At 49.0% G+C, this 21,475-nt stretch overlaps 1 protein-coding gene across 1 annotated transcript in view; it reads left to right on the top strand.

Moving 5' to 3' along the window:
• Window positions 1-21,152, top strand: part of LOC141053004 (uncharacterized) — a 130,040-nt gene extending 108,888 nt beyond the window's left edge. Inside the window, 1 exon segment of the mRNA XM_073550325.1 lies at window positions 19,600-21,152. Within this exon segment, the coding sequence (XP_073406426.1) occupies window positions 19,600-20,882 (1,283 nt within the window). The 3' untranslated portion in view covers window positions 20,883-21,152.
• The last annotated feature ends 323 nt before the right edge of the window (window positions 21,153-21,475 follow it).

The raw sequence follows: 21,475 nt of genomic DNA, 5'->3' as shown, positions 1-21,475 counted from the left end.
GTGCAGTCTTGGCTCCGGTATATGCTTGAGACGGTGGGCAGCTGCAGAGGTATCCACAGGGGCAGTCTGTCCGGATGTCGATGGTGGTGGAGCAGATGGTGGCTCCGGGTCCTCATTGGTCTCCGGTGAGACCTGCACAGCCGCGCTAGGTTCAGGCAGGGGCTCAGCTTTCTCCACTTCAGGCCACAGGCCCTCAGATGACTCCTCTGGGCAGACAACGCTCAGCGGCGGTTGCAGCGCGGGAATGGTGTTGGGCGCTGCCGGTGGTATTGCAGCCTCCTCCGGCTCCAAGGGTGCTGCCTGGGGTAGAGCTTGTGCAGTGGCGACGGGTACCGGTGGTGAAGGTATCGCGGGTGTAGGCCCCTCCTGGGCACGCTGCCGGTTCAGAGTCCATAAGGCTTCTTGTCTCAGCCGCAGCTGGGCTATCTCATCCTCCAGCTGCTGACGGTCCAGATGGGAAGCCAGATCGGAGCCTTCAGCCATTGTGCCGGGGAGGTTCAGCTTAACCTCCCTTCGCTCTTCAGGCCTTCTCTCTCCTTTCTCTTCCTGTCTGGCCTCTTTTCCCGCCACCGGCTCCCGCTCCTCCTTCTGGGGGCGGCGTCTTCTTCCTACTCCTCCATACCATGCCAGTATACGAACCCCTCGGGGGGTGGGCCATGTTGCTGTCGCATAGAAGTTCAGACAGGGGAGGCCCAGGACAGTTCGCGGTCTTTTCTTAGGACCACCCATGTTGTCACGCCCTTCTTCTCCGCGCTGGCCGCCATTTTTAGCATTCATTTTACAGTCTATCAAATTGGGTCTTTTGCACATCTCCACAAACTTTTAAGTCCAATAAATCGTTGGCACACAGAACCTGGTGGCATCGGGCTTCTTTATCCTGTTCGTGATGCCAAGTTGGGTCAGCCTCCAAGGGCTGCGGGGTACTCGGTACCGGGCCCGATGAGCTTCAATGGGAGATGGCACGGCAGCTGGGACCCGGCCCGTGGCCCTTGGCGCCCATTGTAAAAAGGGGAAAGTTTATAAGTGATTCGTGTCGCCACCTGTGGTGTTCGGCAATGAAGATGTAAGCCGACGCTGCAGACAGATCCTCTGGGACAGATGGTGTGGTGCAGCAATGATGTTATAGCCCTCCACAGGCAGGGCTGTAGTCCCAGGGCAGTGTAGGTGAAGTGACACTTAGATGGTGTAGTGTCGGGCGCAAGGGATGTAGCAGTGCTGGCTGGGTTGGCGCAGGAATAAGTGGAGGACACCAGGGCATTTAGTTCCAAAGCTTTACTCAGTCTGTTGCAGGTACAGGTGCCCGCATCCGTGCCGTGTCCTCCTGGTCAGGAGCTAAGCCAACTTCCAGGCAAGATGATGTACTCCTTTCCAACACTCCGCCAACATATGTGCCTTTTCTGAACGTCTCCTCTTATAGCACCTTTGAATGAAGTACTCCCAGTACTGAGTTACACTGGAGTTCCTCCTGTCAGATGTTCCTATGAACTCTACTTGTACGGCAGACAGCTGTAGCCTGCTTCGGGGAATCCTTACTACCTAGTCCCGGCTCACTATCGTTGCTGTTGTGCCCCCAAGTCTTGTGTCTGAATAAAGTGGTGACAACTTCTATTCCTCCGGTGTCTGCTGCAGGACCATTAGTTTCCATACAACCTCGGGGACCAGACCCTGGCCTTGCGCTGTGGACTCGGGAAGGGTTCTCTCTTCCAACCCTGATCCTTAGTCCTCCTATTCTCCTTATGTTCCGTACTAATCCTTCTTCCTAATGGAGAATCAAGCTTCCTTTCTCTGTCTCTTTCCTGTGCCAGCAGACCCAGATCACTGTGGCCTACTGCAGCACTTCCCTCTTCCATCCCTCTCCCGGGGATCTTGTCTCTCTCACTCTCTGTCCTTCTATATCCTCACTCCCTCACTGAATGAAAGACTGACTGACTGACTCAACTCTTCCCGCTCTTTTATGTAAACTCAGCTCCACCCACCTCCCAGCACGTTTCGTGTTCCAAGCAGGGAGCCACCAAGGAGTGCTATCCTACACTCCAAGCAGGGAGCCGCTGAAGGTGCTTTGCTACACTACTTTGTGGTGTGGGGTGCAGGTGTTGGAGTGTGGTCAGGTGTCTCCACCTTACCTGTGGGGTACCACACCTCAGGAGGAGGTGCAGTACCTCTGTGGCGACTGAACCCTCAGGGGCGCCACAATGCCAGCACGGTTGTTACAGTAAGCCCTAAAGTAGATAAACATAACCAAGTCAGTCAAAAATATTAGACATTTGTCATTTCGTAAATGACGAAAATGACTGAGTATCAGATGGCTGTGAGTTTGAAAAGTAGGTGAATTTGAAGATGAAATTGAGGTCTGGTGTTCTCAATCAATGGGCTGAAAATCAATCAAAATCAAACTATTTTATATAGATAACAGAGATCTATCAAAGTACAATTTTTCACAACACATTTTTGTTGATGTATGTCATGGCATGAACAAAGAAGATTTCTGAAGACTAGTGATGACAGAACGTGCTTGGATATGGCGTTATCCGAGCATGCTCGTGTGCTGACCGAGTGTCTTAAGCGGTCTTGAAAAATCTGTACAAGTCCCTGGGGCTGTTCAACAGCCGCAACGTAGGCAGGGACTGCCTAACAAACAGGCAGTACCTGCATGTGCTGTGGCTGTTGACCAGCCATGAGACATGCAGCCGCAGTGCCTTGAACAGATTTTTCAAGCACGCCGAAAACACTCGATTGGCACACGAGCATGATCGAATAACGCCTTATCCAAGCAGTTATTGATGCTCATCAGGATGGAAAAGGTTAAAAAATTAAAGAGTTTGTACTCCACCGATCAACAGTCAGACAGATTATGTACAAATGGCGGAAATTGAAGACTATTATTACTCTCCCCAGGAATGGTCGATCAACAAATAACAAGTTCTGTGCATAATAGTCTGCGAGGTCACAGAGGAACTCAAGGTGACCTCTGAGCAACTAAAGGCCTCTGTCACATTAGCTGATGCTTCACTATTATTAGGACACTGAACAATAATGTTATGTATGGAAGTGTTGCAATTAGAAGGCTTCTGCTTATCAAAGGAAATTTGTCCTCCATCTCCAGTTTGGTAAAGATCACCTGGATAAGCCAGAAGGCTATTGGAACAATGGTTTTTAGACAGATAAGACCAAAATTTAGTTTTGTAATTTAAATGTGAATCTATACGATTGGAGAAAAAAACCTGTGTTACAGGATAAAATCCTCATAGCATCTGTGAAACATGGTGGTGTCAAGGTTTCAAGCTGTTTTTCTGCGTCTGGGCCAGGAGAGCGTGCCATTATTGATGGAACAATGAATTCTGAGTAATACTAGCAAATTCTAAAGGAAAATGTAAGGCTCCGCTTTAGGAGCTGAATATCAAGACAATGTGGGTCATGCAGCAAAACAATAATAATAATAATTTTATCTCTATAGCACCAACATGTTCCTCCATACTTTACAATAATCGGGGACATGTACAGACAATAAAAACAGTACAAAGTAACACGTATTTCACCGGTAACAGGAGGAGTGAGGATCCTGCTCGTAAACTACAATCTATAAGGAAATGGGATGGGGGGACACAACAGAATGTGCTTTTTATGTACGGTCCATCCATCTTTATAATAAATAGGGCATTTTAAATAAGCTGCATGATCCGGTCATTGGCCAGGATCTGTGTAAGTGCAGATACCGTGTGCTATTGGGAGCATGGTGGATGTGGTGATAGAGGAGTATAATTGAGCAGATTCTAAGCAAAATGTAGGAAGAAGGAACAGGGGAGAGTTAGAATAGTGAAGTGATAGGCCTGTCTAAAGAGATGAGTTTTTAAAGCATGCTTAAAAATGTGGGGACTAGGTTTTAGACAGATTGTCCGGGATAGTGCATTCCAGAATACTTGCGCAACACGAGAGAAGTCTTGGAGAATTGGGAGGTTCTGATTATGTAGCTTGTTAGTCTTAGTTCAAATGTGGAGTGGAGACCACAAGTAGGGTGATGGATAGAGATAAGGGAGTAGCCGTTTGGTGAGTGTGGTTCAGGATCTTGTTCATCCGAACCAATCCGGATTTATGCCAAATAAGTCTACGGCGATTAATTTGCGTAGACATTTTCTGAATTTGCAGCTGCCGTCGGACAATAGGGGCAGTAGGGTTGTGGTATCAGTGGACGCGCGTAAAGCGTTTGATAGTGTTGAGTGGCAGTATCTTTGGAGGGTATTGGAATGCTTTGGTTTTGGGCTGACCTTTATTTCATGGATACGGTTGCTATATACTTCCCCGACTGCTAGGGTCAGAGTTAACGGGCAAATGTCTGGGAGTTTTGCTTTTCATAGGGGGGACTAGGCAGGGGTGTCCGCTGTCCCCGCGACTTTTTGCTTTGGCAGTGGAGCCCCAGGCGCAGACAATTAGGATGACGGCTTCGGTTAAAGGGTTCCGATATGGCTTGGTAGAAGAAAAAGTGTCATTGTATGCAGATGATGTGTTGCTTTTTTCGGAGGATTCCGGAGAGTCGTTGAGAGCAATGGAAATTATTAAAACATTTGGGTCTATATCGGGATTAGAAATTAACTGGGAAAAATCCACTCTCATTGCTGTAGATGATTGTGTTGTTGATTTGCCAGAGTCGGGGGAGGCTAGTAGGTTGGCAGTGGTGCGACAGTTTAAATACCTGGGCATTCAGGTGGCACTTCCGATTTCAAGCTATGCAGATTTGAATCTGATTCCACTGCTAAATAAGTTTAGGAGTAAAGTAAGGCCATGGTGTAAAATGTATCTTTCAGTAGTGGGAAGAATTAATCTGATTAAGATGATTTTGATGCCCCAACTGCTATACGTTTTGCACAATGCCCCTGTCTGGTTCCCTAGGCGGTGGTTTTGTACTATTGACTCTATATTTAGGGATCTTGTGTGGGGAAAAAAGCAGCCAAGGATCAGACTTGAGATATTGCAGAGGCCAAAGGATGTAGGGGGACTGGCGCTTCCGAAGCCTTGGATTTATTACTTACCTGCTCAGGGTCAACAGATGAGGGGTGGAGGGATGTGTCTGGGGCTGGTTCAACATAAAGGGTCTTGGTTCAGGTGATGGGGAGGGATCCATTGGTTCAGGGGTTGGAGGCAGGAAGTTTTAGGAACTTGGGTTTGATGTATCCTACTTTAGCGCTGATACATAAAGTCTGGGAGGCAATTAAAAAGATTATGGGTTTGGAACACTTGACAAATTTTTCCCCGATATGGCAGAACGAGACTCTACCGGAATTTGTTAAAATGGGAGAATTTAAAAATTGGATGAGACTGGGAATACAGTACATGGTTCAGGTGCAGGACGCACAAGGACTGGTTGCCCTTTGCAAAGTTGCAGGAAGATTATGGGCTACCGGAGGTCTGCAGCAATGGCGGATCTTAATAGGGGCGGATGGGGCGGTCGCCCCGGGCCCAAGGTTTTTTGGGCGCCCAGGGCACTGGCGTAGCGTGGTGTGGGGGGCGGGGAGGCGGTCCGCCCCAGGCGGCATGTGTGTGGGGGCGGCGCGGCAGCAGCAATTCCACCCTGCAGTGCAGCGGCGGGCAGGGAGCGATGCGATCACGGCAGCTCCGCTGCCTGCAAGAGTGAATAGCAGGAGCGGAGCGGCAAGGGTCCGTCCTGCTTCCTGCCCGGAGGCCGCGCTTCCTGTTTCACACAGAGGAGCGCCGCTGAATGACGTCATCATTCAGCGGCCGCTGCTGTGTGAGGGAGGAAGCTCGGGCGATGCTGCGGACAGGTGAGAGGAGAGAGGTGGTGTCTTGTGTGTATGTATGTATGTATGTATGTCTGTCTGTGTGTGTGTGTGTGTGTGTGTGTGTGTGTGTGTGTGTGTATGTCTGTGTGTATGATGGAGCAGGCAATGATGGGAGTGATGGTCTAGAAGGCAGTGATGGGGTGAAGGAGCAGACAATGATGGGGTGATGGAGCAGGCAATGATGGGGGTGATGGAGCAGGCAGTGATGGGGTGATGGAGCAGGCAATGAGGGGAGTGATGGGGTGATGGAGCAGGCAATGATGGGGGTGATGGAGCAGACAATGATGGGGTGATGGAGCAGGCAATGATGGGGGTGATGGAGCAGGCAATGATGGGGGTGATGGAGCAGGCAATTATGGGGTGATGGAGCAGACAATTATGGGAGTGATGGAGCAGACAATGATGGGGGTGATGGAGCAGGCAATGATGGGGGTGATGGAGCAGACAATGATGGGGTGATGGAGCAGGCAATGATGGGGGTGATGGAACAGGCAGTGATGGGGTGATGGAGCAGGCAATGATGGGAGTGATGGGGGTGATGGAGCAGGCAATTATGGGGTGATGGAGCAGGCAGTGATGGGGTGATGGAGCAGGCAATGATGGGGTGATGGAGTGTGATTTTGTGCGTATTGGCCATAGGCCTACAGCTTATGTGCAACGTCTTTTTAGGCCATGTCCACACGTGGTGGAATGGTGGCGGGTTTTCCGTATGGAACCGCAGCAAACCAAGTGCTGCGGTCCGTACGGCTGTCAATTCCCGCACGGGGACCGCAGCGCTCAGGTGGGAAGGGGGGTAAAGGGGCCCAGGTTTTATGAACAGCCCCGGGCCCATAGTCCACTTAATCCGCCACTGGTCTGCAGATTTCAATATGGGCAGTTTAGGCATGCTTATGTTACGCAGAATAGGACGATGAATATGGAGATTCACAAGGAGATATTGATTGATTATGTCTGTGCAGAGGGGGGAACAAAAGGGGTAGTGTCGGGCATTTATAAGGATCTAATCAGGGCCGTATTTAGAGTTTATGCTGCCCTAGGAACTTTTAGTGCTGCCTCCCCCATTGGTGAGTACGACTAATGCAGACATTTAGGCTACTTTCACATCAGCGATTTTTGCCGTTCTCCCCAGTGCAGCCATCTCCCCAGTGCAGCCGTCTCCTCAGTGCAGCCGTTTCCCCAGTGCAGCCGTTTCCCCAGTGCAGCCGTTTCCCCAGTGCAGCCGTTTCCCCAGTGCACCTGTTTCCCCAGTGCAGCCGTCTCCCCAGTGCAGCCGTCTCATCAGTGCACCCTGCAGCGCTCACATGCTTCAGCAATACCCCTGTCATCCACTTCTCTGGATCGTGCACTTCCCCTGTCAGTGGTTTACTATCAAAATGCAGAAACACTATGCACAGAGGAAGCAGGTCTCCAAGCATCGGGGGCACAGGCGGGGGGCACGGTGGTATCACAGGCAGGGCCTGCTGCTGGGATCACTGCTACTTTACTGCTGTAATGCTTATGGAGCAAGGAGGTTAAATAATGTCAGTGCTTGGCTGGGCGACTGTGGAGGGAACAGGATGACCTGCTGTATAATCCCTACAACTAATGCAATTAACGGATCGGAAACTGAGGGTCATTGAGGGCGGCTGGGCCAGTGCTGACGTGCCCATCCTGGCAACATGGCCACCGACAGGTGGAGGCAGTCACATGGGGCACTATGTACATAGCAGAATGCACCGCTCCAGACTTATATGAGAAGTGATACACTGTGGGGATGGATGGATAGATAGATAGATAGAGAAAGAGGCAGATGGAAGGATGGATAGATGGATGGATGGATAGATAGATGCATGGATGGATAGAAGGAAGGATGCATGGATGGATACATGGATGGATAGAAGGATGGATGGAAGGGTGGATAGAAGGATGGATGGATGGATGGATAGAAGGATGGATGGAGAGAAAATGGAAGGATGGATGGATAAATAGAAGGAAGGATGAATAGATAGATGGATGGATAGAAAGGATGGATAGAAGGATGGATGGATCGACAGAGGGAGATAAATTCCAAAAAGCAATGACAAACATAGGTGCAGCACAAGTAAGCTACAGGAGACAGCGGGTGCAGAGCCTGGCAAGCAAAACCAGACCTCAATGCCTGTCCAAAACGACACAGGCAGCGCTCCAAGGTCCACAAAGATTTTGTTGTTTATTACAAAGTCATGGTGGCGATGTCTCGTTCCACGTGTGACTTCAGAAAGTTCCGCACTTGGAGACATCACCACCATGACTGTGTGTCAGTAGACAAGGAAATCTTTTTGGATCTTTGAGCGATGCCTGTATCTTTTTGCACATGGATGGATGGATGATGGATGGAGTGACTGCTCTGATGTGGTGGGGTCCCACCATGAATCATGTCCTAGTATTTGCAGAGTTTGCTAATACCGCACTAACACCGCACACTCTTCTCAAGAAGCCGCAGCGCTAGTTCCCAGGAGGGACACATCCGCACGACAGATGGCTGCCACATAAGGTTGCTCTGTGCTCCGCACACACGTGGGTGACAGTGACAGCACCCTTGCGCCGGCTATTCCCGCCACACGTGTCCTACTAGAGCCCAGTCCTGGGAGTCGGCGCCAGACAACACACACACGTCACTCAGTAACTTCCCTCACCCTCGGGGAGCCACACACTCGGTCCGGCCCCAGGCGGGCGCACAGAACGGCGCTTATTACCTTGGTCAGCGCTTTCCTCGGGCAGGTGCAGGTGGTGACTGAGAGCGGCAGCGGCGGAGCAGATAGTGCAGCAGTGACAACAGCCTCACAGACCGCGGACTGTAGGAGCGCCCCCTTCCTGCGCACTAGGAAGACCTGAGGAGGCGCATGTGCAGAGGTGAGGAGCTCCGGTGCCGCGACACCTCTCACCTAGCACCGGCTGACCTCACAGGGCTCCAGCGGTCACGGTCTGTGTGCGGTCACGTGGTACCGCTCATTAAGCTCATGAATATGGATTCCACGGCCTATGAGAGTGGCGTGGTGTCCATATTCATTACTGTAATGAGCGGTACCACGTGACCGCGCATACAGTCAGGAAGCATAAAGGCGCCGGAGATCATCGGAGCTACAGGCACCGCTGGGAGGTGAGTATGATGTCATCGAGGGAGGAGGGATGGATACCCAGACCAAAAAAGAAGAAAAAAAACCATTGCTCAGGTGCCGCCCCTCCGCAGAGTCCCGCCCCAGGCACAGGCCTACTGGGAAATACAGGCCCTGGATCTAATGCATACTTTTTTAAATAATTATCCTATTAGAGCACAGGGGAAATGGGAGGAGGAGTTGGGTAGGATATAGGATGATAAATGGGAATTGATTATGGAATATATACCTCAATTATCGCTGAGTGAACCAGGCAGACTCTCGCAGATATATGTACTCCATAGAGTATATAGGTCTCCTGAACGGCTGTATAGAGCGGGTCTGAATTCTCCATATGTTATGGCAGTGTCCAAATCTGAACCCATATTGGACGGTGGTGCTTTATGCCATAGGAGGCGCGTATGGTTGTAGGATTGAGAGGGATCCTGTGGTGTGTATACTGGGATATGTGGAGGAGGTCCAGGTACATAATAAATATAAGGTATATAAATATAAGGTGGCAATAGCTAGATTATTATATACTAGCTGAAGAGCCCGGCGCTGCCCGGGCATAGTAGCTAACTGTGGTTAGTTATAGAAAATTATAATTATCCTCCATCCCATAGTCCCGTGCCCATATACCCATCATACATATCCACGATCCCATAGGCCCGTGCCCATATACCCGTCATACATATCCTCCATCCCATAGTCGAGTGCCCATATACCCATCACACATCCTCCATCCCATAGTCCCATGCCCATATACCCATCATACATATTCTCCATCCCATAGTCCCATGCCCATATACCCATCATACATATTCTCCATCCCATAGTCCCATGCCCATATACCCATCATACATATTCGCCATCCCATAATCAAGTTCCCATATACCCATCACACATCCTTCATCTCATAGTCCCGTGCCCATATACCCATCATACATATCCGCCATCTCATAGTCCCGTGCCCATATACCCATCATACATATCCTCCATCCCATAGTCCCGTGCCCATATACCCATCATACATATCCGCCATCTCATAGTCCCGTGCCCATATACCCATCATACATATCCTCCATCCCATAGTCCAGTGCCCATATACCCATCACACATCCTCCATCACATAGGGCCGTGCCCATATACATATCCGCCATCCCATAGTCCCGTGCCCATATACCCGTCAAACATATGCTCCATCCCATAGTCCAGTGCCCATATACCCATCACACATCCTCCATCCCATAGTCCCGTGCCCATATACATATCCGCCATCCCATAGTCCCATGCCCATATACCCGTCATACATATCCTCCATCCCATAGTCCAGTGCCCATATTCCCATCACACATCCTCCATCCCATAGTCCCGTGCCCATATACATATCCGCCATCCCATAGTCCCGTGCCCATATACCAGTCATACATATCCTCCATCCCATAGTCCAGTGCCCATATACCCATCACACATCCTCCATCCCACAGTCCCATGCCCATATACATATCCTCCATCACATAGTCCCGTTCCCATATACCCATCATACATATCCTCCATCCCATAGTCCCGTGCCCATATACATATCCTCCATCTCATAGTGCCGTTCCCATATACCTGTCATACATATCTTCCATCCGATAGTCCGGTGCCCATATACTCATCACACATCCTCCAATCCATAGTCAACCATTATGACATCATAATGAGCGGCGGCGGGGCTTGCAACCTTTGATGACATCAGCGTCGCCATGGCAACCATTGTGACATCATAATGAGGGGCGGGGCTTGGCCTCACAACATAGCTTAGGACGCTCTCGGGGTCCAGACGTGTGACTGTGCCAAATTTTGTGGCTGTAGCTGCGACGGTGCGGATGCCTATCCCGGACATACACACACACACACACACACACACACACACACACACACACACACACACACACACACACACACACACACACATACATACGCACATACATACACACTTTGAGCTTTATATATTAGACTAGCTGAAGAGCCCGGCGCTGCCCGGGCATAGTAACTAACTGTGGTTAGTTATAGAAAATTATAATTATCCTCCATCCCATAGTCCCGTGCCCATATACCCATCATACATATCCACGATCCCATAGGCCCGTGCCCATATACCCATCATACATATCCTCCATCCCATAGTCGAGTGCCCATATACCCATCACACATCCTTCATCTCATAGTCCCATGCCCATATACCCATCATACTTATCCTCCATCCCATAGTCCCGTGCCCATTTACCCATCACACATCCTCCATCCCATAGTCCAGTGCCCATATATCCATCATACATATCCGCCATCTCATAGTCCCGTGCTCATATACCCGTCATAGATCCTCCACCCATAGTCCCGTGCCCATATACATATCCGCCATCCCATAGTCCCATGCCCATATACCCCTCAAACATATCCTCTATCCCATAGTCCAGTGCCAATATACCCATCACACATCCTCCATCCCATAGTCCCGTGCCCATATACATATCCGCCATCCCATAGTCCCGTGCCCATATACCCATCACACATCCTCCATCCCATAGTCCCGTTCCCATATACCCATCATACATATCCTCCATCCCGTAGTCCGGTGCCCATATACCCATCACACATCCTCCATCCCATAGTCTTGTTCCCATATACTCATCACACATCCTCCATTCCATAGTCAACCATTATGACATAATGAGCGGCGGCAGGGCTTGCAACCTTTGATGACATCAGCGTTGCCATGGCAACCATTGTGACATCATAATGAGGGGCGGGGCTTGATACGCACACACTGCTTCCCCAGTATGCAAATAGGGGCATTGTGACATCACAATGAGGGGCGGGGCTTGACGCGCACACACTTTTTCCCCCAGTATGTAGATATGGGCAAAATTGTTTGGTGAATTGGAACGCACGGGGTTAAAATTTCGCCTCACAACATAGCTTAGGATGCTCTCGGGGTCCAGACGTGTCACTGTGCCAAATTTTGTGGCTGTAGCTGCGACGGTGCGGAAGCCTATCCCGGACACACACACACACACACACACACACACACACACACACACACACACACACACACACTTTGAGCTTTATATATTAGATTGCGCGAAAACTGATCACCAGATACTGGATAAATGAAGATCCATCGAGATTGAGAGAATTTTTCAGACAGTCTGACTCTATTGTGAATATGGAAAAAAACATTTACGTTAAGAGACAAGGCATAAGAACATTTGAGACACTGTGGACACCTTGCATGGAAAGAAGATGACCCTGAACTTAGGTTACACCATGCATTATTTGCTGCTCTTGTATGTAATAGGGGGAGGGAGGGAATTTCTGAAACTAATGACCATTGTTAATGTTCTCATTGTGATTTTTGTTCTATTGTTTTGCACCTTCTATTTGGTTAAATAAAAATTTATCTGATTTAAAAAAAAAAAAAAAATTGCTAAGATAAGGGAGTAGCTGTAGGGTGGTGCAGAACTGTGGAGAGTTTTTGTCAGTTTGTTTTGCACATGTTTACACGAATGACATCTGTGTCTCATCAGCGTGACATGTTTCGGCGCCTGGGAACAAGTGGTACAGTTCGTGTTCACTGGCGCTGGCCAGCGGCTGAAGGCTGCTGTTGTCATTGTCTCCTACTCATGCTGATCTCAGTGCGACCAGGAGATAATGATGGGAGTTGTCTTCAGTAGCAGCTGTGTAAAATAAATAAATAAAAAAAACACGGTGTGGGCACCCTTGCAGTTTTCATAACCAGCAAAGGGAAAGGTCACAACTGAGGACTGATTAACTTGACACAATACCACATAAGGTCCCCAGGCTATTAATAACAGCTCACAGCTGTTTGTTTACACCCTCCTGGTGAATTTACTGGGAACCCCAGAAAAAATGATGTAGGGACTCCCTGTAAATTCAAGCCAGCAAAGGATAAACAGACAAGCATGAGTTGATATTAATAGCCTGGGCAGGGGACAGTGATAATGCCCCAACCACCCAGGCTACCAACATCAGCACTGAGCCGCCCAAGAAATGGAGCATCAATAAGATGTTAGGCTGGCGGAACGCACCAAATAATAAAAATGACAATGAGGTGCGTTCGCAGCCTGGGGTCCACTGTGCAGAGATGTAGAACTGCTGCTCAATAATGGCGGAGGCTATACGGCAAACAATAAATGAACACACGCAGGATAGCGTCACCCAGTGTGTACAGAAGCGAGTTCTGTTACTTCACAGAACCGCAGTGCCGCACAAAGTAAATGCTGAAGCCTGTTAAGCTCACAGGGCTCGGCCAGATGAGCACTAGAATACGGACACAGGACTATGCCCCAAGGACACGGGATTAGAGTCCTTCTAGTCCACTAGCACTCGGTGCCGCTGCAGCGGTGCCAGTAAGGAATATAATCACAGATAAGCGTGCAGGTGTGCACAGAGCCGCTCAGGCAAACACCTCTAATCGCCCAGGGTTGGGCCAGATAAGCGCACAGGTTGCGCAAGGCGCTGCACCGGTGGTAGCTGTCACTTGCCGCGGTACGACAGTGCCCTGCAGTGGGCGACACCATCGGACGCTAGTGTGTGCATAGTACTGGGAGCACAGTGGCATGAGCATAGCCACCCATTGGCGCTGACTCTAACTCTGAATCCCTAAACAACATGCTTATTCCAAGCGAGGGGAGTTATAATAAGTCAGTCACCAGTAACGTGCATCCATCATTTTACACACAGATAAGCATTAGAGTCTATACTAGCGCATGGCCGAGCGGCCATGCTACTCTTTTATAGCGGCGTCCTTCCAGGACCTTCCCAGTGGACCAATCCGAGCAGGAACGGAACCTGCGCATGTGACCACCGATCTCCAATGAGAGGTCGTCCCAGGGGCATGCTCAGTAGGTAAAAGACAGGACTTAGTCCCAGAAGCGTCTGCTTGCTGCTGACTCAAGCATGGTGTTATAGCAGAGCCAGAAGGAGTAACCAGACGCCTAGCATCAGCCTGGGCAAGACGCTGGGACTGATGTCTTTGCTAAGCAGGAATCTGCGGCTGCAGATGAATGGGAGACCGCAGAGGACATGGCTTAAGATTCTCCCTGTGCAATGGGGGAAACTCGATGCCTAACATTACCCCCCCTGAGCCTCGCTACTCTCAAAGGCCGCAACAAGTAGTGTAGCGTGGATGTTCTCCACAGGATCCCAGGTCCGATCCTCTGGGCCTTGACCCTTCCAATCCACCAGATAATACTTTTTTCCACATATCATCCTGCACCCCATGATGGCATTCACCTCAAACTCGTCCGATGTCCTGGCAGATGACTCGGAGAACCGGGACATGTGGACGGGCTTAAGGATACATGGAAGGTATCGGTGATACCCAGGTGTGGAGGAAGGGCCAGCCGGTAGACCACAGGGCTAACCTGTTCGAGGACCTTGAACGGACCTATGTAGCGAGGAGCGAACTTAGTGGACTCGACCCGCAGCCTGATGTTACGAGCAGAGAGCCACACTAAGTCGCCAGGGGTGAAGGTAGGAGCAGGGCGCCGGTGTGCGTCCGCAGAGACATTGATTCTCTCCTTGGAGGCCCAGATGGCATCCTGAGTGCGGTCCCAAATATCACGTGCCTCCACCGCCCAGTCTGCCACCCTAGAGTCAGTGGACGACACGGGCATGGGCACAGGGACGCGCGTCTGCTGTCCATAATTAAGGAGGAATGGAGTCTGACCGGTGGAATTGGCCACAGCGTTGTTCAAGGCGAATTCCGCCCATGGTAGCAAGGATGCCCAGTCTACCTGCCTGGCCGAGACAAAATGTCATAGGTATGTGACCAGGGTCTGGTTGGCCCTCTCTACTAACCCGTTCGTCTCGAGATGATAAGCCGAGGAGAGATTTAGCTCAATGCTAAGCAAACTGGGGACCTCGGTCACTGACAATCTTGTCCGGCATGCCGTGTAGGCGAAAGACATGTTTAATGAACAACACTGCCAGGCCCTGTGTTGAAGGTAGCCAAGAAATGGGCACCAGGTGCACCATTTTAGAGAAATGATCGGTGACAACCCAAATCACCGTGCTGCCACTGGACTTGGGCAGGCCCACCATGAAGTCCATGCCAACCATTTCCCAGGGCCTGTCTGCCACCGGCAGGGGGTAAAGTAGCCCAGCGGGCCGTTGTCGGGGAGACCTATTCCTGGCGCAGGAGATGCACGCCCGAATGTAGTCATATGCGGCCACCAATAGGTCCTCGCCAGTAGCTCAGGGGTCCGCTTCATCCCAAATTGTCCACCCACCCTGAATGTGTGAGTCCAAGAGAGGACCTCCGGTCGCAAACGGGCAGGTACAAATGTCTTGCCCGGATGCACCGACTCAAGGGCGACCGGAGCCACAGTCCTCAGACTCTCAGAAGGGACAATTAGCCAAGGCTCCTCATCCTCCTATGCTGACACCACGGAGAGAGAGAGAGCATCGGCCCAGACATTCTTCTCACCGGAAAGGAAATGAAGGGTGAAATGGAACCGGGAGAGGAATAGGGACCATCTGGCCTGGCGAGAATTCAGCCTCTGGGCTGTCTGTAGGTATACCAAGTTCTTATGGTTGGTGAACACCTGGAAAGGGAACCGAGCCCCTTCCAGGAGGTGTCTCCACTCCAAGAAGGCCAATTTCATTGCTAGCAACTCCCTGTCCCCTATGGAATAGTTCCTCTCTGCCGGTGAAAAGGTCTTGGAATAGAAGAAGCAAGGGTGCTTCCGACCCTGAGCGTCCTTCTGGAACAGGCCCGCTCTAGCACCGACGGAAGAGGCATCCACCTCCAAGTTGAATGGCTTATCTACATTGGGGCGATGTAGAATGGGAGCGCTAGCAAAGTGGGACTTGATGGAGGAAAAGGCCTTGGAGAACTGTTCCGACCATAACTTAGGATTTGCTCCCTTCTTGGTGAGGGCAACCAAGGGAGCTACCAAGGTGGAGAAGTGGGGAATGAACTGGCGGTAGTAGTTCACGAACCCCAAAAGCGCTGCACCGCTTTGAGAGAGTGGGGTTCCTGCCAGTCCATAGCCAAACCCTGGGCAGAGATAATATAGCTCAGGAAAGGCAAGGACTCCTGCTCAAACAGGCACTTATCCAACTTGGCATAGAGGGAGTTAGCTCGCAAGCGGGGGAAGACTTTGCCAACCTCTCTCCAGTGGGAGTCCATATCTGGAAAGAAGATGAGGATATCATCCAGATAGACAACCACCAAAGTGGAGAGCATATCCCGAAAGATATCATTGACAAAGTCCTGGAAAACGGCCGGTGCATTACAAAGACCAAAGGGCATGACCAGATACTCATACTCATAATGGCCATCCCTGGTGTTAAACACCGTCTTCCATTCATCCCCCTCATGGATGCGTATCAGGTTATAGGCCCCCCGCAGATCTAATTTGGTGAAAACTCTCACTCCCCGTAATCTATAGAACAAGTCTAATATCAGGGGCAGAGGATACTTGTTCTTAACGGTGATAGTGTTAAGACCTCTGTAATCGATGCAGGGATGCAGTTCTCCATTCTTCTAGTGGACGAAGAAGAATCCCGCCCCCGCTGGTGACACCGACTTCCTAATGAATCCTCTTGCCAGATTCTCCCTGATGTATTGAGACATGGCCTCTGTCTCCAGGAGACATAAGGGGTAGACTCGAATCCGGGGAGGCTCAGCACCCGGCAAGAGGTCAATAAGACAGTCATGCGGGTAGGACAGGGGCAATGCGGTGGAAGGGTTTCCGCCGCCTTTTTGGAGAACACGTCTGCATACTGTCGATAGTGTTTGGGAAGCGAGGAAAGATCTGCTGGGACCTCGGTGGAGGCAACCTGGATGCACTCCCTCAGACATCTACCCTCACATAGAATCATAGAATCGTAGAGTTGGAAGGGACCTCCTGGGCCATCTGGTCCAACCCCCTGCTCAAAGCAGGATTAGGTAAATCATCCCAGACAGATGTCTGTCCAGCCTGTTTGAAGACTATTGAAGGAGAACTCACCACCTCTCGTGGCAGCCTGTTCCACTCATTGATCACTCTAACTGTCAAAAAGTTTTTTCTAATATCTAATCTGTTTACTCCCACCAAGAATTCTCCCCGAGGACCACTCTATATGGGGAGAATTACACCGCAATCAGGGGACCCCTAAAAAGACCTGGTCGATACCCTCTGGCATGACGAGGAGGGATATCGTCTCTTGATGAGATGGAGACACTGAGAGTAACAATGGGGCGGTCTGGTGGGTAATCTTGAGGGCACAGTTGCGCCGTTCACCACACTGACGGTGACTGGTTTAGATATAACCAGGGGTATTGCATGCCGTTGAGCAAAGGCAGATGACAAAATTGCCTTCCGCTCCGGAATCCACGCAAATCTCCACCGCCAGGGTGGAAGAGCCAAACTCAAGTGTTCCCTTAAAGGACAGCTTGGAGAAAAATGCTGCTGATTCTAGTGAGCCGCCTCCTATGGCCACTAGACGCAAGTGTTTTCCCAGCCGCTGCGGGCACCAGTTGGCAAGGTGACCAGACTTCCAGCAAGCATGACAGGTCACAGGAGCTCGAGTGGACTGGGATCCCACACAGGAAGCCTCCTGATGCTTGGACGCCCGATCGGGAGATTCCAGAGGTTTAGCAAAACTGGGTGCCAACCTAAACCTCTGCCTACAATGGAACCGCTCCAACCTTCGCTCGGCAAAGCGAAGTTCTATACGGGTGGAGACGGTGATAAGCTCCTCCAGTGTGGCAGGAATCTCCCTGATGGCAAGGGTGTCCTTCACATGTTCAACCAACCTCTCCAGAATGCCGGAATGAGGACTTTATCTGGCCACTCCAACTCAGAGGCCAGCGTCCGGAACTGGATGGCGTAGTGGCTGACCATGGAGGAGCCCTGTGACAATGCCAGCAGCCGGAGCGCAGTGTCATGGGTGACTCGCGGTCCCAGGAAGACCTGCTTCAGAGTGCTCAAGAACCACATGATCACCACGCTCCCACAGCGGTGTGGCCCACTCCAAAGCCCTGCCCGACGAGTGAAATAATAAATCCCACCTTAGCCCGCTCGGAGGGGAATCGTGCAGCCAGCAGCTCTAGCTGTATAGTGCACTGGCTCACGAAACCCCCAAGAAGCACTATCGCCCAAGAACTTCTCGGGCAGCGGGAGGCGGGACAAAGTCGAGGCAGTGATGGCAGTGGACACACGGGAGACAGCCTCCATGGCTGCCTGAACAGCAACCACGGTAAGATCCACAGCTGAGGTTGAGCGCTCGAGAGCCGTCAACCTGCCCCCCAGCTGTTGGATCTACCTGTGAAGTCGCTGCTCGTCTGCCATTACTAGCCATACCCTGGCGCTAGTATAATGTTAGGCTGGCAGAACGCACCAAATAATTAAAATGACAATGAGGTGCGTTCGCAGCCTGGGGTCCACCGTGCAGAGATGTAGAACTGCTGCTCGGTAATGGCGGAGGCTATACGTCAAACAATAAATGAACACTTGCGGGTTAGCATCACCTGGTGTGTACAGAAGCGAGTTCTGTTACTTTACAGAACCGCGGTGCCGCACAAAGTAAATACCGAAGAGTCTATACTAGCGCATAGTCCTTCCGGGACCTTTCCAGTGGACCAATCCGAGCAGGAGCGGGACCTGCACATGTGACCTCCGACCTCCAATGAGAGGTCGTTCCACAGGCATGCTCAGTAGGTAAAAGACAGGACTTAGTCCCAGAAGCATCTGCTTGCTACTGAGTCAAGCATGGTGTTATAGCAGAGCCAAAAGGAGCAACCAGACGCCTAGCATCAGCCTGGGCAAGACGCCGGGACCGACGTCTCTGCTGGGCAGGAATCTCTTCGGCTGCGGAGGAATGGGAGACCGCAGAGGACATGGATTGAGATTCCCCCTGTGCAATGGGGGAAACTCGACACCTAACATAAGATGCACCAAATCTGGCGCTTAGCCTCGCTTTTCCCAGTTGCTCTGTGGTGTTGGCAAGTGGGGTAATTGGATGGGGGGGGTTGATGGTATCTTTGCATTGCCAGGTGATATCAAGCCCAGGAGTTAGTAATGGAGAGGTGTCTGTAAGATGTCTATCCATTACTAACCCTGTAGTCATTTTTTAAATATACAATAAGAATAAAGTTATTTATTTGAAATAATACAAAACACGCTTTTTAACAGATTTATTTAAAAATAAAAACAGTTATACGGACCTACAGTATATGGTATTCAAATCTCACTTTTCTCAGATGTTTCTCCAACGGTCATTGCCTATTCTAATGCTATAATAACGTTCCATATACTACACGTGAGCACTGCAACCTATAACTGGCCTTATGGTATAGAATTCACAATCCGTCTGTCACATGTTATATATGGCAAGTAATCACTGCAGCCAATTGCAGAAAGACTGGAGTGTAGAACCAGAGAGTCATCACTGGAATGACCTATGGATTTGCTGACTTCAATACAGAATTAAAAAATTGTTAGAAAACAGCCCAATGGCCTAACATAGACTCCAAGCCCTACTGATAAGTGTCAACGGTTTTGTCAACTGCCTCAGTCAATTATAATTGATTTTTGCTGCATTGCTTGCACTTCTATATGCAGATTTTTAGAATTTATAATTATCAATTATTTTCAAGGTGATGTTCAGAAATAATTATGTTTCATTCTTGACAGATGATTATGATTTGAGATCAGAGGAACATCTGACATCTTCAGAATTTAAAACAGATGATCTTGGTTTAACACAAGATACTTATGAAGAGCATTCCACTATACCAGATCCACCCTCTGCTCTGCACAACAAGGATCTAGCAGTAGACCCTTATAAACAAGTTCTATCTTCTGGTTCATCACAAACTGTTAATAAAAATGAAAGTCACAGAAAGGTTGATAAAAATCAAAGAGGTGCCACAGTAAAGAAGGCATATTCATGTTCAGAATGTGGGAAATATTTTTTCATAAAGTCAATTTTTGTTCGACATCAAAGAACGCACACAGGGGAAAAGCCATTTAATTGTTCACAATGTGGGAAATGTTTTAAGCATAAATCAAGTCTTGTTATTCATGAGAGAATTCACTCAGGAGAGAAGCCTTACTCATGTTCAGAATGTGGGAAATGTTTTAAACAGAAATCAGATCTTGTTAGACATCAAAGAAGTCACACAGGTGAGAAGCCATATTCATGTTCAGAGTGCGGGAAATATTTTCAGCAGAAATCAAGTCTTGTTATACATGAGAGAATTCACACAGGAAAGAAGCCATATTCATGTTCATATTGTGGGAAGTGTTATAACCAAAAATCAGATTACATTAAACATCAAAGAAGTCACACAGGAGAGATGCCATTTTCATGTTCAGAATGTGGGAAATGTTTTAACCAGATATCAGAACATATTAGGCATCAAAGAAGTCACACAGGGGAGAAGCCATTTTCATGTTTAGAATGTGGAAAATGTTTTAAGCAGGAATCATATCTTGTTACACATCAGAGAACTCACACAGGGGAGAAGCCATATTCATGTTCAGAATGTGGGAAATGTTTTAGCCAGAAATCGGTTGCTATTAGACATCAAAGAATCCACACAGGGGAGAAGCCATATTCATGTTCTGAATGTGGGAAATATTTTAACCAGAAAGCATGTTTGCTTGCGCATCTGAGAATTCACACAGGAGAGAAACCATTTTCATGTTTAGAATGTGGAAAATGTTTTAACCGGAAAATAGATCATGTTAGACATCAAATAACTCATACAGGTGAGAAGCCTTTTTCTTGTTCAATGTGTGGGAAAGATTTTAGGCATAAATCAAGTCTTGTTACACATCAGAAAAGTCACACAGGAGAAAAGCCATTTTCATGCCCAGAATGCGGGAAATGTTACTTTCACAAAAAAACTCTTGTTAAACATCTAAGAACCCATACAGGGGAGAACTCATTTACATTCTCAGAAGGTGACTAAAACTTTGAAAAACTCGCAAATGAAAGCAGCCACACAAATTGCACTAGAAAACAAGTAAAGTCACATGGGTTTTTAAGAACACATGACTTTAAGAAAGGGAGTACCTTAATTAGAATTAAGAAATGTATGCAGTTACTAATAGACGACTGTTATCTGAACAGCAACTAAAATCAAATACATAACGCATGCAGTGAATATTTGACACTAGTAAATATACTAATAAATATACCTGGTTTCAAAACTTTAATAAATATTATCTTTAATATTAAAGATCAAGTGTCTCTGCTTCCTTATATGCATGTAATTTTTGGGCAATGTTGTTTTTTGGGGTGTAAAATTGTTCTATAGTTATTGGTACTAAGTGTCTCCTGCAGTTATCTGTTCACTGTTTGTTGTCAAGACTGATCCATCTATTGCTACAGACCAGCAGGACAGGTTAAAGGAAGTGAGGGCATGTCATTCTCTGCCTGCTATTGCTGTCAGAGCAGGTGGATGAAAATAACATCAGCACTTTTGTACTTCCTGCTGTCCTCCGGATACATTTGCTGTGATTGCTGCCTCACTCTTCACGTCTTCTGCTTGCCTCCTTGATT

The sequence above is a fragment of the Dendrobates tinctorius genome, unplaced genomic scaffold (assembly GCF_039654945.1).
Source record: "Dendrobates tinctorius isolate UK_male_01 unplaced genomic scaffold, ASM3965494v1 ptg000164l, whole genome shotgun sequence".
NCBI lineage: Eukaryota > Metazoa > Chordata > Amphibia > Anura > Dendrobatidae > Dendrobates > Dendrobates tinctorius.
Note: the sequence above shows the minus strand (reverse complement) of the source record. Positions and strands in the feature narration are given on the sequence as shown.